The sequence below is a fragment of the Leptodactylus fuscus genome, chromosome 9 (genome assembly GCF_031893055.1).
Source record: "Leptodactylus fuscus isolate aLepFus1 chromosome 9, aLepFus1.hap2, whole genome shotgun sequence".
Lineage (NCBI taxonomy): Eukaryota > Metazoa > Chordata > Amphibia > Anura > Leptodactylidae > Leptodactylus > Leptodactylus fuscus.
This window is the reverse complement of record NC_134273.1, coordinates 56,645,056-56,663,575: the sequence shown is the minus strand read 5'-3', so window position 1 is coordinate 56,663,575 and position 18,520 is coordinate 56,645,056. Positions and strand designations below refer to the sequence as shown.

Sequence of the window (18,520 nt, the reverse complement as noted above, 5' to 3'; positions counted from 1 at the left end):
CTTCCACACCTTCATCTTCTTTTCTTCCGGAATGAAGAAGTTCGCAAGCGTACTGCACATGTGCAGTACTCTCGCGTAGTTCCAAGGGGAACTTAGAACTACAACAGGGACGGAGCGAAACTGCGCACGTGCGGGATTTGAACACAACCAGCCGGAAGAAAAGAAGATCAAGACGTGGAAGAGCGAGGGCAGGAGGACGTCGCTGGAAGAAGAAAGAAAAGGAAGGCGTGACAGCAAGATGACATCCACCAGTGCACAAACTGCCCACCGTGCATGGGTAAGTATGATTTTATAATGTGGGTCTCATACGGCATAATTTTGCTGATAGAGCCCCTTTAAATAAGCCCCAACTAGGGGTACTGTATATTTGGAAGCAGAATTTTGACTCTAATAAAGATGTAATATTGGAATTAATCTGCAAAGAAGGGAGAAAACCACAATTATTAAGTATTTTTGTACTGAAGGGAATTTGTCTTCTATTTTATTTTAGTTTTATTATAAAGGAATAAAAACTGTGTTGCTACAGGACAGCGACTAAAAAAATGTGATTATGTGATAAATGTGGCTTTCTCTTAGCAGCGCTTTATCCACGTATACAATTCCTCTCCGAGTTATTTGTAGCAATGCTTAGCCTATAAACCCTGTATTCTATGCTCAGCTGTACCTCCGTACTATTGTTTGATGCATATAAAGCATTTCCTAAGGTTTTTACTATTCTTTAAATCTATCTGCTGCTTTAGTATTCCCGGTGCATGTCTGAGCATGAAATACAGACATAGATATTGTCCTCACATTTCATTATAGTTTTCATGTCAATTAAAGCTGAACAAATGCAAAGTATTTTTCTTTTCATGTCTACACGTAAACTTTTCTGTATGGTTTTCAGGGCCAATAGTTATCAATTATTATAATAGATTATATTATAATATATTAGTGTTTGGGGCTTTTTTCTGACATTCTGCAGTCCTGTTATTTCATATAGATGAGATGAGCGAACGCCGTTCGATTGAATAGGTATTCGATCGAATATCATGGCGTTTGATGTATTCGTTCACAATCGAATACAAGGCCGCATATGCAGTAAAAATTTGTGTCCCCTCCCACCTTCCCTGGCGCGTTTTTTGCAACAATAACTGCGCAGGGGAGGTGGGACGGGAACTACAACAACAGAGGCAGTGAAAAAAATAGAAAAAAAAACCATTGGCTGCCGAAAACATGTGACCTCCCAATTCATAAGAACGGCCGCCGCCCTATTCGTGTCATTTCGGTTTTGGAGTGATAGGGAGAGTGTGAAATCAGACTGTCAGTGCGATACAGTGCTTTAGTTAGGTAAGAATTGTGAATTATAACAGCTCTTTTCAGAGCTCAATAATCGCTAGCTAGCTAGAAAATCATGCAACGTAGCAGCAGGGGACGTGGGCAAGGACATGGACATGCATACCCAGCTGGGTGTGTAGTCCACAGTCCAGCTACTGGAGAGGGGCTGCCAGCATTGCCTCTCGTCAGTAGCAGCAGGGGGCGAGCCAGCCCAAGGGCCTGCAAAATAATTTTTTAGGGCTCACCCCCAAGGGGTTGAAATCTAATTTTTTAGGGCTCCCTCCAAGGGCCTGAAAATTAATGTTTTAGGGCTCCCCCCAAGGGCCTGAAAATTAATGTTTTAGGGGTCACCCCAAGGGCCAAAAAATGAAACACTGCTGCTGCATGGCTCTAGTCACCCCAAGGGCCAAAAAATAAAACACTGCTGCTGCATGGCTCTAGTCACGAAAAGGACATAAAACACTGCTTTTTAAAGGCTGTACCCACTCCAAGGGCCAAAAGCACTGTATTTTAAAGACTATACTCACTCCAAGGGCCGTAAGCACTGTAGTTGAAAGGCTCCACTCACCCCAAGGGCCAAAAATACTGCTTTCTAAAGGCTCTACTCACTCCAAGGGCCAAAAGCACTGTATTTTAAAGGCTCCACTCACTCCAAGGGCCAAAAACACTGCTTTCTAAAGGCTCCACTCACTCCAAGGGCCAAAAACACTGCTTTCTAAAGGCTCTACTCTCTCCAAGGGCCAAAAGCACTGTAGTTGAAAGGCTCCACTCACTCCAAGGGCCAAAAACACTGTATTTGAAAGGCTCCACTCACCCCAAGGGCCAAAAACACTGCTTTCTAAAGGCTCTACTCTCTCCAAGGGCCAAAAGCACTGTAGTTGAAAGGCTCCACTCACTCCAAGGGCCAAAAACACTGCTTTCTAAAGGCTCCACTCACTCCAAGGGCCAAAAATACTGCTTTCTAAAGGCTCCACTCACTCCAAGGGCCAAAAACACTGCTTTCTAAAGGCTCTACTCATGCCAAGGGCCAAAAGAACTGTATTCGAAAGGCTCCACTCACCCCAAGGACCAAAAACACTGCTTTCTAAAGGCTCCACTCACTCCAAGAGCCAAAAACACTGCTTTCTAAAGGCTCTACTCATGCCAAGGGCCAAAAGAACTGTATTCGAAAGGCTCCACTCACCCCAAGGACCAAAAACACTGCTTTCTAAAGGCTCCACTCACTCCAAGGGCCAAAAACACTGCTTTCTAAAGGCTCTACTCACTCCAAGGGCCAAAAGCACTGTATTTGAAAGGCTCCACTCACCCCAAGGGCCAAAAACACTGCTTTCTAAAGGCTCTACTCTCTCCAAGGGTCAAAAGCACTGTAGTTGAAAGGCTCCACTCACTCCAAGGGCCAAAAATACTGCTTTCTAAAGGCTCCACTTACTCCAAGGGCCAAAAACACTGTAGTTGAAAGGCTCCACTCACTCCAAGGGCTAAAAAAATGCCTTTCTAAAGTCTCCACTCACTCCAAGGGCCAAAAACACTGCTTTCTAAAGGCTCCACTCACTCCAAGGGCCAAAAACACTGCTTTCTAAAAGCTCTACTCACTCCAAGGGCCAAAAGCACTGTAGTTGAAAGGCTCCACTCACTCCAAGGGCTAAAAACACTCCTTTCTAAAGGCTCCACTCACTCCAAGGGCTAAAAACACTGCTTTTTAAAGGATCTATTCATGCCAAGGGCCAAAAACACCACTTTTTAAAGGCTCAGCTCACCCAAAGGGCCAACAAATTTCTGCTGGTGCAAGGCTGAACTAAGTTAAAGGGCCTAAAACTTTGCAGGTTCAAGAATGAAGTCACCTGAAGGGCCTCAATTTCTGCTGGTAGCTCAGCTTAAGGGCCTGTAACTTAATTTGGAAGGGCTCATGTTAAGGGCCTTAAAAGTGAATTTTGGAAGGTCTTACCACATCACACACACACACATCCACAATGACAGTTCAGAGTGGGGACTGAAGGATTTCCCATTGTCTATTCCATCTGTGATTGTCATGGGGAACGTGATTTAAAGGGGTGCTTGTTGATGTTTGTTGAACTTAAATTGGGGTTTGTGTCCATCCATTTGGGGAGTAAAGAAGGTTTCCAGGTATTTTCCTACTTTGATAGAAGTTTTTTGGAATGTGGAAAGTGTGTAGTTGTTAGGCTGTGATAGTGGGGTAATAGAGGGACTTTGGTGTGTTAGATGCCCCCAGACATGCTTCCCCTGCTGTCCCAGTTGCATTTTAGAGGTGTTTGCATCATTTGCTGAGGTGTGATAGTGGACTTGGTGACCCTCCTGAGTCGAATGGTGGGATCCCTTGAAACGAAGCATTTTCTCCCATAGACTATAATGGGGTTCGATATTCGTTTGAATAGTCGAATATGCTTCTCAAATAAAGCACGTGGCAGAAAAATCCACAAATGGTGTAATTGACGCCAACAAATAATGTAATTAATGTGCCCCATACTGTTTACTTTTAGCAGATATCCTATTTACAGATTGAGTAGTTCTGCTGACAGTAATTTTACATACCTTCCAACTATCAAAGGATAGAAAGAGGGACAAAAAAAGAAAATTTAGCTTCACCCACTTCAACATTGACTCCTCCCATTTCCATCTATTTCTCTTTGTGCTCCACACAGTATAATACTCCTACATTTATGCTAATGTTATATGCTCCCACATTCTAACGTTTCCTTCCAATTGTCCTCATAGTATAAAGACCTTCTTCTGGTGCCCCAATTTAAACTGGGGGCCACAAGAGGGGAATATTAAACTGGGACAGTTGGTGGGGGAGCTTAAACTATGGGAAAGCTGGAAGGTGACGTTACACTGGAGGCAACTAGAGAAGGACATTAATGCCCCTTTCAGCTGACCCCAATTTAATGTTCTCCTCCAGCTGCCCCTAGTTTAATGTTCCCTTTCAGCTTCCCCAATGCTTTACTGTCCTCCAGTTGCCCCCAGTTTAATGTCCCCCTCCATTTCCCCAGCTCAGGACTGGAACACAATGGGGCAGAGCGATGAAACAGGGAGCAGATGGCTTCTGCTTCACCATTGTTTTATAATCATGAGTTGGGGCCAAAACCCTCCTGCCGACTGGGACAGGACCCGGAATCCAGGACTGTCCCGCTGAATCTGGGACGGTTGGGAAGTATGCTTGTCCATGCACATAAAACTTTTGATCATCCAGTCTACATGTATTTGCTCACCTGTTGCCTGACTCCTGGGATGTTTATACTGAGTAGATATCAGTATTAAATTCATTCAGCCGATCATCGGCCTGTAGAAAAGGCCTTGAGGAAGGCGTAGATTATTTGTAGTAAGGCTACTTCTGTCTTGTCATTTTTTATTGATTTAAAACTCAATAGTTTTGTTATTGTAAAAGCTTTTTTAGCAAGCAGGAATATTTTCCTGGACCACAGTGTGATAGATAAACTACACTCCACTTTATTAAAAAGCAAGACAAATGGTGTTGCTACAGGACAGCAAATAAAACAAGTGATTAGGTGATAAATGTGGCTTTCTCTTAGCAGCGCTCTATACACGTATACAATTTTTCCCGGAGTTATTTGTAGCAATGCTTAGCCCATAAACCCTGTATTCTATGCTCAGCTGTACCTCCGATTGTTTGATGCATATAAAGCATTTCCTAGGGTTTTTACTATTCTCTAAATCTCTCGACGGCATTAGTATTCCCAGAGTGTGTCTGAGCATGAAATACTGAGATATTTTCTGTGCATTTCATTATAGTTTTCTTGTCAATTAAAGCGGTATGAATCGAAAGTATTTTCTGATTTTTAAGGTGTAAATTTGTCTGTAGCGTTGTCAGAGATAATTTATTTTTGTTTGGTAGTTTGGCTTTGTTTTATTATATTTTCAAGACTGCGATTTCTCTATATAAACAGTTCTTTTACCTATATTACTAAGGCTAGTTTCACACTGCTGTGCATTGTGCTGATCCATCACATTTTTCATGACCATCTTGCATCCAAGATGTGACCAAATGGATTATTCATACATTGGGGATCTGTGAAAATGGACACAAATAGAACTTGATCTATAGTTTGACGGTCCATTTGGCTGCTTTGGAATGACATTGAATAAAATTTTGAGTCATTTCATCTACATATAGTTGAAAAAATGATCAGAAAAAAAAAAAACACTTTTAGGAAAAAAAGCATCTGTTGTTGAAAAACTAATGAAAAAGTGGAATTAAGAGCGGTTTCCCTATATATTTAATAAAATTAAAAAAATGAAAAATGAGGTCCCTCGCTCTTTGCTGATGTCTGCTGGCCACTGGCCGTGATTGAACAGTATGACCGACACATGGGTGGCACGCGGATGTCAATGAATAGGAGCCGAGGAAGCACAGCCACAAAGCCGTACAGGAGTAGGACATGTCCTGAATTTTATGGTCATGTGCGTGGACCGACAGAAATGAACGGGTCAGTGAACTATCCTGGAAAAAAACAGATAACTCACTGAACTATGCCATGGTCGTCTGCAAGGGGCCTTAGGCTGGGTTTATATGGTACTTTCCTGCTAAAGATCAGCATTGCAGTAATGAGCAGTACATGTTACTATACATTTCAATTCAGTTTAATGTCCATTAGCATACAAGTGACATACATTGTAATATGTGCTATTCATTACTGCAATTACAAAAAATGCATTTGTTGCAAAAAAAAAAAAACACTGTGTAAACCTAGTCTTATGATATACTTCAATGATGGCTCTGGTTTTACTATACAAGTCTATGAGCAGTGCCGCACAGTGGGGGTAATTTATCAAATGTGCCTCTTTTCGGTGAAATTTCGTGCAGTTTCGCCTTTTGTCTGTCCTTTCAATTTCAGGCATGATCTACTAATCGGGAGCAAGCTGTTGATAAATTACATGTACATATCATTGCCATGTTAGTAGCCCCTTTTTGATAAATGCGAACACTTGTACTACACTACATAAAAAAATAGAACAGAATGGTATTTAAAGAAGCAGAAACAAGCGACTTTTCTGGATGTGCAAAGATGGCTTCAGATCCATTCAGCTTGTCCAGTGAACAGAGCTCCTCTGAGTTGCAGCGGCATGAAATGTTATATCCCAGACAAACACACTAAGGGAGGGTTCACACGGTGTAACGTGCCGCGTGATGTGGCACGTCCACGTCGCGGGACCCTTTGCGGGCCGTACACGCTCCCATTGATTTCAATGGGAGCGGGGATCGTATGCGCCGCGCTAGTTTGCGGCCGTGATGTTGCAGCCGCAAAATCACGGCTGTAAACTAGCGCAGCGCATACGATCCCCGCTCCCATTGCAATCAATGGGAGCGTGTACGGCCCGCAAAGGGTCCCGCGGCATAGACGTGCCACATCACGCAGCATGTTACACCGTGTGAACCCTCCCTAAGGCCTGGGCTCCATGTGGTGTTAATACCTTGACAAAAACCACTGCGTTTTCCAGTCCCTGCAAAGTCTAGCGAATCCCATCTCTTATTCTGGAAAAATACACTCAGGAGTCACAATTAGGTTTCCCAAGCTGTTGTGGTTTTGGAAATCACAGCATGTCAATTATACCTATGGAAATGCTGACGATTTCCCTATAGGTATCATGTATCATGTCCACAGAGGAAACCTCATTGAACTCCATGTGAAAAGCGCTGTGGGAAAAACCTTACATCCAATTTCTGTAAAATGCTGCAGAATATGTTGGTGCTATTTCCATTTTTATTATTGTTAGGGGGCGTAATAAGGAGCTCAGTGACCTAACATGTCGTTGTCAGTGGATGACAATTCATTTTCCACAATTTTGTCCCTCTACAGCAGTTATTGTGACATGAACATTTTGAGAGCAATAAAAGCTGAAGTGTAAGCCAACACGCACATAGATTGCATTGGCAAGTACTTGAGCCCATAACACATACAAATCTCCTCTGCTCTCATTGCAGAACCCATTACAAAGTTCCAAACTGGCTCTCGAAGCAACATCAGTCCAAGAGTTGTTTACTATGAGCTTCACGAATTGTGTTTTCATAGCTGAGCCACACACATATGCCAGTGACCATCATGTGCGATGCTAAATGTCAGCTAAAGTGTGGAACAGAAATGTGTCCTCTACTGCTGCACATGGCTGTTTTATAGAAATGGACTAGAAAGATTAAAACTAAAACAGGTATTTAAGCCTGCATTATCCATTTATTGCCCAACCAGAGGGTTGCTTTATTTATTTTTATTTTTTTCGCATTTCGATTTTTATGCACGTAGAGAATATTCCAACAGATCTGTTTCGGTTTTGTTTTTAGCCCATAAAAGTCAACATAATGAACTTAAAAATTGACATAATAATGAAATAAAAAGGTGGACTTAAAAAAAAAATAGAAATATGCATAAAATTATTTAAAGTTAAGGCCCCACATTGCAGAAATGTGGCAGAATAAAACACAGCTTTTCACAGAACCAGAAAAGTGAATGAGATTCTGGCTAATTCCATCCACACATTATGAAAAAAATGAGTTGACTTCTGCAAATTCGAGCCTTAGCCTAAGGCTACATTTAGATGACTGAGGTGAAAAATGTCCATTTTTGCACCCAAGGGACACCCATTTCCATGGATCCCCCATGCACTTGAGTGTATAGATGGATCTGTGAAACTGTCCAGAAATAGTACATGACCTATATTTTGACCGTTGTCATAGATCAGTGATGGCAAGTCTTTAGGAGACCGAACTCCTACACTATCATCTTTTATTTTAAAAGAAAAACACACAGTCCCTCCCCCCACAGTATAATATACTCCACAGTGGGTCCCCACACAGTATAATATATTCCACAGGGGGGACCCCCACACAGTATAATATATTCCACAGGGGGACCCCCACACAGTATAGTATACTTCACAGTGGGCCCCCACACAATATTATATGCCCCATAGTGGGCCCCATGCAGTATTATTTGCCCCACAGTGGGCCCCCATCCAGTATTATATGTTACACAATGGGCCCCACAAATATGCTACTTACCTTACCTCCCATGAAGAGCAGCTGGGTGACCTCCTTCTTCCACCACAGTGGAGGCGCAGATGTATGACGTCATCGCGCCTTCATCGTGGCAGAGGTCACATACAACTGAAAGAACCGCTCACTAACATCCTGTCCTGGATTCCACATTAGTGAATGTTCAGGAAGCCAGGATTGGGTGACGGTGCGTGTGCCTACAGGGAGGGCTCTGAATGCCCCTCTGGCACATGTGCCATAGGTTCGCCTCCACGGTAATAGATAATCAAAATAACGGCCATGTGCATAGCTCACATTCACCAACATTGAATTTAATGCTGACATCCGTTAAAAAAAAAACAGACATCGTGTACATGTAGCCTAAGGCTGAGGCCATATTTTGCGGAGAAGCAACATTTTTTGCTGCTGTAAGAACGCAGCAGACAAAAATTCAGTGTTTTATAGTAATCTTCAAAGAGAACAAGATTCTGGCTAATCTCATCTACACATTCCTGGAAAAAAAAGCTGTGGTTAAGCTGCATTTAAAAATAATAAATAAATAATAAGGCTGAGGCCCCACGTTGCAGAAATACAACTTTTTTGTTGCAGATTGTGCTGCAGAGAGTAAGGCAGCAAAACTGCAATGAAAAAAAGCTGTGGAAAAAATCGTAATGTGGTTTGCTATGGGTGCTTTAGCCTAAGTGCATTGGCAACTTTGTATTATCAATTAAAAAAAAAAAAATCTTAAGATTCTATTTACATAAAGTAGGGTATCATATCACAAGCTGACAGGGATCCCGACGTAATACAGTGACTTGGGCATGTTAGATGCCCCCATGCATGCTTACCCTGCTGTCCCAGTTGCATTCCAGGGTGTTGGCATCATTTCCTGAGGTGTCATAGTGGACTTGGTGACCCTCCTGAGTCGAATAGTGGTTTCCCCCTAAACGAGTATTTATTCCCCATAGACTATAATGGGGTTCGATGTTCGATCGAATAGTTGAGTATTGAGCGGCTACTCGATTTGAACTTCGAACATTTCACTGTTCGCTCATCTCTAGTCATAATGATTATGAAAATGCCAATTTATGTAATGTGTGTTGTTTTTTAACAATATAAATCCAAAACTTTGAAAATAAAAGGTTCTTGAACTTACTTTATCCTAAAGTCACCATATTCTAGAACCTTTTTTTATATTCCTGTATTTAGGGCTGTGGTTTTTTTTTTTGTTTTTTTGTTTTTTTTAATGATATCACAAGAATGGTTCCTCTTCAGCCACCAGTGGTCAGATAGTAGTGGTACCCACAGTAGTTACCTGGCAGCACTTATTCCTGTTGGGACAACATGGGTTGTGCCGTGGATAAGGCACCAGAGATCATGAAAGTATTGCATTATGCTGACACCTAAGAAGTCACTCTGCTGGACTCTGTGGAATAGAAATGTGTTTTTAACTGTCCATTAAAAATAGTTGCAACATGAATGACACTCAAAAAGAACAAATGGACATGGAAGATATGCAAAATGACTGATTTGTCTGTTGTTCAAAGCAAAGAAACCGACACAATTCTGTGAATATAGCCTAAGATGTTATTCGTACATTAACCAAATACTGATGTGTGAATAAAGCCTTATTCCATTTGTATGGAGGAATACCGTAGAACTTACCATTACACTTGAAAACAAGAAATCTGTCTCAGTTTTGCTTAATTTCATACCTACATAACCAGGTAATATTCATATTTACACAAATGTGTCTACATTTCTTTGGTCAATGGACTCCTGGTATTAACGTAAAACCCCTTACTAGACAATGTATGATATTTAGTATAAATGTGATCGTGAATCACATTTGATAATGTTTCTAATCACATTTCATGAAGATACAATATAAAACTAGGCTAAATATAAAAAACGAAGATCTCCATTGAAAATGTCATTGGAACCAAAGCGTATTTAGAGCTAAGCTACTCTGCATAATCCCAGAATATTGAAAACAGCTTTCCCATCTTCCTGCCCCGAGGTGACAAGTTTAAACACTTGGAGCTCTCAAGGGAAGACAAAGTATTCTCTAATATAGAATTATAATACTTTATAGCAGAAATAGAAAAAACACAAGAAAACAAAAGAAACACACCACTGTGACTGACTTGCTCTTTGTAAATGCTGTCAAGGCAAAATGGGAATTTCGGTCATGCAGAGATGGAGGGATAGTAGAAAATGTATTAGAAATATGCTTGTTCTTCATCTGGAATGTATTTCGCAGTCAGACAATGCTTCTGAAGAGAAGGAATGCCCCAAAAAGTGCCTGGATGTAGGAGACTGGTCTCTGGTGAAATCGACTCCATATCAGTAAAGATACTATATAAACATAGCAGAAATTGGCTTACTGTGGCATCATTTCGAGCTACAATTCTGGAAAATTTTTAATTATTACAAGTTAAGTCATGTACCTTTCTGAAATTAGTTGGAGGAAAGATCAGAAGCAATGTCAGAAAATATTATTAGTATTCACTGAATAGAAACTGTATCTTGTAAAATAGTATTACTATTCAATAAAAGAAACTGTAACCTGTAAAATAGTATTCACTGAACAGCAACCGTAGATGAAATAACTTCCAATGAATGAGAAATCTACAGGAAGTCAGTCTAAGCATACCTGAGATAAGGACATCCTAATAGAAAATGGTAATAATAGAAGGGAGGACTAGATGGTCTATAAGGTCTTTTTTTGTGAATAGTCTTCCATATTTCTAACAGACGCACAATCACACTTTAGGCCGGGCCCGCAGGGGAGGGAAACGGCTCCATTTTTCCCACTGCAGGTAAATCACGGCATTTTACAGTAAGGGCAAAGTAAAAATTATGGTGCGGACATGCTACAATTTCCAAAACCGTTGCGGTTTTGGAAATCGCAGCATGTCAATTATATCTATGGAAATGTCGGCGGTTTTTCCATAGGTATTATTGTAACTTGCCAAACTTTCTGTCTAAAACACTGCGGGAAAAAACGCAATGTGTTGCCACCTCTGTTTTTCCCACAGCACTTTTTTGCTGCAGGACGTCCTGCAGAGCCTTAGCTTTAGTCTTGTGTTCACCTGAGTGTCTACCCCTACTTTTTTCATGAAAATCACAAAGTGGTGGATATGGAATTCCCACATATAAAAAGGTACAAACACTTTATATATCCTATGTAATGGCAAAAAAAGGCACAAGAAAGGCATCGCACACGCCAAATTCAGGCGCAAAAAATGTTAATAGATGTCCCCACTGACTTTAGATTTAAAATGAGAATATAAATGAAGTAAAGAATGCTAATAAATGTATTTTTTTCATTATTATTATTATTATTATTATTATTATTATTATTATTTGTATTATTATTATTATTTGTATTATTTTTTTATTATTATTATTATTTTTATTATTATTTGTATTATTATTATTATTATTATTATTATTATTATTATTATTATTTTGCTTTGTTATTATACTACACAGTGAGTCACTATTTGTTCTATAATGTTTCTATTTAGCATCTATATATGTTTTGATTTATTGCTTTTCGTTGTCTTTATAAAACTGGTCTCAAATATTTCATAATTTGTAGTTTGATATGTAATAAACAGTCAAAACAGAATAGAGAATATTCCTGGTACACAATCATTCATATGTGAACATTTCTCATTTTAAATTTCGTTTCAGTCATGTAATGGTGCATTTTACCTTCAACTCCTGTATTTCCTCACTCACTATGACAAAAAGGCCTATCAATTCTATCTCATTTTGTCTATTTTTTACCAAGTAACCTCAGGGCATGTGTAATATGAAATCCATCCTGCCTAGCATAAACATAGATTACAAATTATTCACCGCAGAGTAAACAACATGTGGGAGAGTCTTTCAGAAAATTGGCTACCGCAGGTAATAACGTTCGCAGCTGTAAAACCGAGACTCCAATTATACCATTAACTATTTATTCCACTTTTCTTGCCTTGTCCTTTATCTAACAATAGACAACAACAAAGTTTCTAAGGATTTGAATGCATTGTTCCTTTGTACGGTTTAGGCTTAGTTTAGGTTACATTTGTGTCATACAGTATGTTAGACATTTACTTTTTGTCTTTAGAAATAAGATAATTTGGATCATTTTTTTGAAGTCTGTTGCAGCAAGGTCTCCACTAAGGTAAGAAAGATTCTATTGGAGGGAAGAGACATCAACAATGTTGTATCCTAGTCACCGACCAGTCCTTTAGGAGCTAATAATATGAGAACTGCCCTGTCTTGTAACTATCAGGAGTTTCTGGGAAAGGGAAGGTATCTGCCATGTGTATCGAGAGCGAATTTTGAGACACCTGTCATAAAAGTTTTGAGGCCCTGCCATGTGGGCCTGGCTCAGGCTCCTTTGCCCTCATGGTATGGCATGTGCGATTGGTAACAAGGCAAGTGATAACCACATTGCAGTGTTTCCAGAGTGCTTGATACATAGCCAGTAAGTGAGAACATACTACTAGAGATGAGCGAGTAGTATTCAATCGAGTAGGTATTCGATCAAATACTACGGTATTCAAAATGCTTGTACTCGATCGAGTACCACTCGCTATTCGAATGGAAAAGTTCGATGCAGAACCAGCATTGATTGGCTGAATGCTATACAGTCGGCCGATCAACGCTGGTTCTTCTCCTACCTTTAGAAGTCTTCTCCGTGCAGCTTCCCCACGGCGTCTTCCGGCTCTGAATTCACTCTGCCAGGCATCGGACCTGGGCAGGAGCCGACTGCGCATGTCCGCTTGTAGTGCGGGCATGCGCAGTCGGCTCTGCCCAGGCCCGATGCCTGGCAGAGTGAATTCAGAGCCGGATGACGCCGCGGGGACGCTGCACGGAGAAGACTTCTCGGAGGATCCAGCCCGACCCTCACTCGTGGACTTGGTAAGTGTAATTTGATCGAACGTTGCCTACCCCTGACACGAGCATTTTCCCCCATAGACTATAATAGGATTTGATATTCCATTCGAGTAGTCGAATATTGAGGGGCTACTCGAAACGAATATCGAATCTCAAACATTTTACTGTTCGCTCATCTCTACATACTACAGGATACTGTGTGAGTTTGCAGCATATTTTTATAAACCTGTACTGACCATCCTGGAGAAGATGACTGTAGTTTAGTTGAATAGTTTTTGACTATTTTGCTGCCTGCTACTGTGTATGAAGCTGTTGTTGGTTGGGAGAAAGAAAGGGGTTGGTTAGTTGGCCAACCTAGTGGGTCTATGAACAGTGTCAGGCTGCTAGGGTAGCAAGTGATAGCTGGTTTCCCGGGGCTCGTGGTATGTGGGCATAGTCAGGACATGTGGCTGTAAGTTGGGACATGAGGAGCCTAAGGGAGTAACCCCTTCTTCAGGTTTGAAGCGGTTACCACAAGGGTGGGTTAGGTTATTCTGATAAAGGGTATAAAGTTATTCCTTAGTAGCAGTAGTAAGGAGCTCTGCCCGGAGACTTGGGAAATGTGTATGTATATATTCAGGTATGTATATATTCAAATAGGATTTGCCAACATCAGTATGGTTTTAGCAATTTCTTTTCTGAGACTGTAAACTGTAGACTTATCAACTAACAAATATTGTTACCTACTGTTAAAACACGCCTCTAGATTGCTTTTGGTTCTGCTTTCCAGTGATATTTGCAAAGACAACCCTGTGAATACATGCGGTGGAGGAGAAGTCTCCCAAACTGCAGATATGCTGCTGAATATGGAGGATTTGTGTGGCGTTAATCAACTTATAGCAAAGACTTACAAGTAAAACATATTATTACAAATAGAGTCTCCCCACTGCTCAGCACTGCTCCCTGATTGTATTATTGGCAATTCCATCCTGAGTTGGTGTGATAGCACCTACAAACATTTTTTTTTGCATGTGTCAATGATTCAGAGGCTGACTCATTCACAGTACTGTAGGGCACCAAGCCAAAGAAGACCAAGCATGGTGCAGGTTCTTATTGTGCAGGTTTCGAGAGCTGTGACATCAACTCAGTAGGGTATTGGCAATCATACAGTTAGGATGTGGTGCCACCCTTGAAAACTGGTGATGGCATGGATATGATTCAGGTGTACCAAAGATTAAAATTGCAAAAAGGTTAAGAGTTGAATATCTTGCATGTTACAAACCAAAACAGCAAATTCAACAGCAACTCCTGATTTGATTCCCACACAACCCTATTTGCGTAAGTGGGAAGACTACATAAGGGAGATCATAACAGACCACTTGTAGACCATAATATGTAGATGAGCGATGAAGACCTCTTGAATTGTTACGTATATAGAAAATTTTCTATGAGATATTGATGCACTGGTATCATACCCCAACCTTATATCATTCCTATAATATGATTGTACCGGATAACTGCTGGAGGTGTGGTGCCCATTTAGCCAACATATTTCACTTGTTTTGGTCCTGTTCTCTACTACAGCTGTTTAGCAACAGGTCCAGTCCCAAATTAAACGGGTGCTAGGGATATGCCTCCCTTTGGTCCCTAAAACCAATCTACTTTACTTCCTCTCTGAGCATTCTATGTAAACACTCTCTACAACTCTTAATTTACATTCTTATCTTGGCTTGATACCTTATTGCCAAACACTGTATGCCAGACTTTGTGAGATTAGGTTCCTTGAATACTTGATGGCTCTTCAGTCTGATGAGGATTTCCCTCTACCCTGCTCTATAAGCTTTTTACCAGGTTATAATAAACATGCACATATATGTAGGGTTAGCATTGACCAAAGAGATCACTTTCTGAGGAACGAAGTGAAGGGTACTAAAATTAAGCACTGGATAAGGGAATGTGATAGGTTTGTCTAAAATGATGTTTTTCTAAGGCATGCCTGGGTAGTGCCCTCAAGATGCAACTCAAGAAAAGTCTTGAAGATGGTAGTTTAAGGTTCAGGTTATGAAGGACGTGAGTGTTAAGTCATTGGCAAAACAGCAAGCACATGCTAGGTGGTAGACCAATAATGGAGGAAATGAAGGGAAATGCTGCACCTTGGAGAGTTGGCAGAATACCAAGTTAGCTATAGTCACATTTACCTAAAGAATGCCTGGTTATTTATTCATAAGTTTTTGACAAGCGCCACCAACAATAAGAAGTTTTTTGACAGGTACGGCTATTCTTATTTGAAATTAGTGTCTCTGGGCATTTTTACATCATTGATGCTGAAGATTCATTGCTTTTGGCTTGTGATAGGAAAAAGTGTACTCATTTCTTATCACAAATTAGATTCAGTCTCTATCAATCTAGAATATCTGATAATCTGACACCCGTCAGGGTCCATTGCTCCCAGAACTTTTCTGAATATTGTTGTTAACCCGTTTTTGAGCATAGCACCCTTGTCATTTCCAGAAATAAAGGACTAAGAGTCTTCCTCATGCTCATTGTTTGTCCATGACACATATCATAGAGTATTTCTGGGAATAACTTTGCTTTTTGTTTTGCTCTAGATGAAATGAATGATCACCAGAACACTCTGTCCTACATCCTCATCAATCCTTCCCCAGACACCAGACTGGAACTGAATGATGTCGTGTAAGTCAAGAAAGGAGAGTTCAGAAATCTCATCCAAACAGTTTTTTTTATTTTTTATTAATGTAACACTTCACTCAATGCCACCCAGCTTTCCGCACTATTTGTAGCAGCGCGTTACTGACTTCTGAGTCTCAGAGAAGTAAAAGTGTGCAATACTGTCTGTATTAAGGGGATGTGAAGCATTGCACATGGGGCAGGATAATTCTCCCGTCTACTGTATGAGTCTTGTAGTAATCATTGCTTGTCACTAGACATAAGCTCCATAACAAAGGAATTACACATTATATTACAGTGACTTGAACACTATAGAGGAAAGGGCCAACGGATCATTAAGAATAGAGACACTTATGAGATACAGTAAAGAAGGACGAGTTACAGAAGTGCACTCTATAGCGCTGTGAATAGCTCGGTGCACACATAATTTTATGATGTTTTCCCTCTTTATGTGTGGTTAGACTAGATTCCTAATATAGGTCTTGTGGGTGCTCTCTTTTATCTATAGAGGAAAAAGCAATTTATTACATATTGTAGCTGGAATACTTCAATGTAATAATATGTATTTAATATGCTTCTCTTTACACAACTGTAGAATTAGCCAATTCTTGCCTGTTTTAGTAAGAATGCTGTACAGTAAAGGCATATACTGGAGCCCATTTATCAATGCTTACAAATACATTGATCAGAAGGGGTACTGCATTTTACTGGGAGATGAAACAGTACAACGCGTTTTGGGCTCGGAAGGCCCGTTCTCAAGTGCCAAAAAGCCTTAAGTTATATCCTCTCCTCTGGAGCACTGAACTCCTCAAGGCTTCATCTTTTGCCTTGTAGGGGAAAGCAGATGATCTCTCATGGTGGCTTGTTAGCACTGTTGCCTTGCCACTAGGGCTGAGCCGATCTTGAAATTTCAGGATGGTTTTTAAAATCCAATTTCCGATCATTTGCATTCGATCCCGATCCCAATTCCGATCCTAATGCAAGTCAATGGGATTTTTATAATAATCGAAGATTGGATTTGAAAAACGATACTATTCACTACACAGCATGTAGTCCAAAAATTGTTTCAATTTTTGGACTCCACGCTGTGTAGTGATTAGAAAATAAATCCCCCCGGTATCCGCTTACCTGCACAGATCCGCTGCCTCTCCCAGTTCTTCTTGGTCCGTTCCGGTCTTAGTCTCTCCTTCACAAGCCTTCAGAGCACCACCACCTCCCTAGGCTAGTGTTAGAGATGATGGGAGTAGGCGGGGCTTGTTGTGGCTTAGGAGAGTGTGGACGGGGAAACGTGAGTGCATCACTCACGTTTCCCCTCCCAGTACCCGCTCACACTCTCCTAAGCCACAAGCCGCACCTTCGCCCAGCATCTCTATAATACTAGACTAGGGAGGCGGGTGGGCGCAGGGCGCTCTGAAGGCATGTGAAGGAGAGAGGACCGGACCAGAAGAGGGCAGCGGCAGCACTTCTGTGCTGGTAAGTTGAGTGAAGTTTTCGAGTAGATATATACTACTGTACACTAACTTGTCTAGTAGATAGACAAGTCAATGTACAGTAGTATCTATCTACTCGCGAACTTGCCTCATTGTCCTCACAGCAGCGCAGAACACAGTGATTTACCGTAGACTGCCACTCTTCTGCTTCGACCCTGTTTTACTATGTATACAGCTGAGTATACGGTAAAACAGGGACAAAGCAGAAGAGTGGCAGGCTGCGGTAAAACCATAGGAATGAATGGACGCAGCCGGCACACAGGGGGTTAAGCAGCCGTCCACTTCCATTAATTCCTATGGGTGCTAAGCTTTTCCCACAATGATTGGCCAGTAGCCAAGCATTGTGGGAAATATCCTCTGATCTCAATCCCGCCCGAAAAAATCGGGATCAGAATTCCGATCGCGATTGTGAAATTTACCCGATCGCTGATCGGAATACGAACATATCCGATCCTGATCGCTCAACCCTACTTGCCACGAATCTGAACCAGGACAACATCTGCAAGCAGTTTGTACAGTATGTTCTCCCTGTGTTTGTCTGGGATTCCTACAGGTTCTCTGGTTTACTCCCACAAGCTAAAGACATATGTAAAGCACTGCAGAATACGTTGGTGCTATAAAAATAAGAGAAATAAATACTTAAATAACTAACTAACGAAAATATTCAAGCCTGTAAAACTCTGGCAAAAAATAAAACCGTAAGTTTATCCGGAATATCAGCTTAGCAGTAGGTAGAGTATCTGCTGTATACAAATGATACCTCACTATATTTAATAAAGTATAAAATCTCCTTAATGCGGCAGCCAATATTCCTCCCTGCCTACTCCAGCACAAGGTGTAAAAGCATTGCGGATGGATGTTAAGCTGTTTGCTATTTTTCAATGTAAATGGGTGCCTGGGTCATCATTTACTGCTAATTCAGTGCACACTGACATATTTCCTGAGCGCTGAAGAGTTTTCTCAGGACTGAGTTAGCAAAGCAAGTATTTAAACACTTCTACAAAGTGCAGTTCTCTAGCGGCTGTTAAAAAAGCACTTATTCAGCATGGCTGAACATTTCAAGCCAGAGTGAATTAAAAGCCATTAAAATGTAAAGTGGAAAGCGAGGTCGGCTCCTAACTATGTGACACCTTAATATTTT

General features: G+C 40.9%; 1 protein-coding gene across 2 annotated transcripts in view; it reads left to right on the top strand.

Annotated features, from left to right (window-relative positions):
- KCNT2 (potassium sodium-activated channel subfamily T member 2) overlaps positions 1 to 18,520 on the top strand; it is a 574,767-nt gene that overhangs the window by 553,117 nt on the left and 3,130 nt on the right. For both annotated transcript variants that reach the window (XM_075287704.1, XM_075287703.1), the window contains one exon: positions 15,811 to 15,895. In XM_075287704.1, coding sequence (XP_075143805.1) covers positions 15,811 to 15,895 — 85 coding nt within the window. The remainder of the gene's footprint in view (positions 1 to 15,810; positions 15,896 to 18,520) is intronic.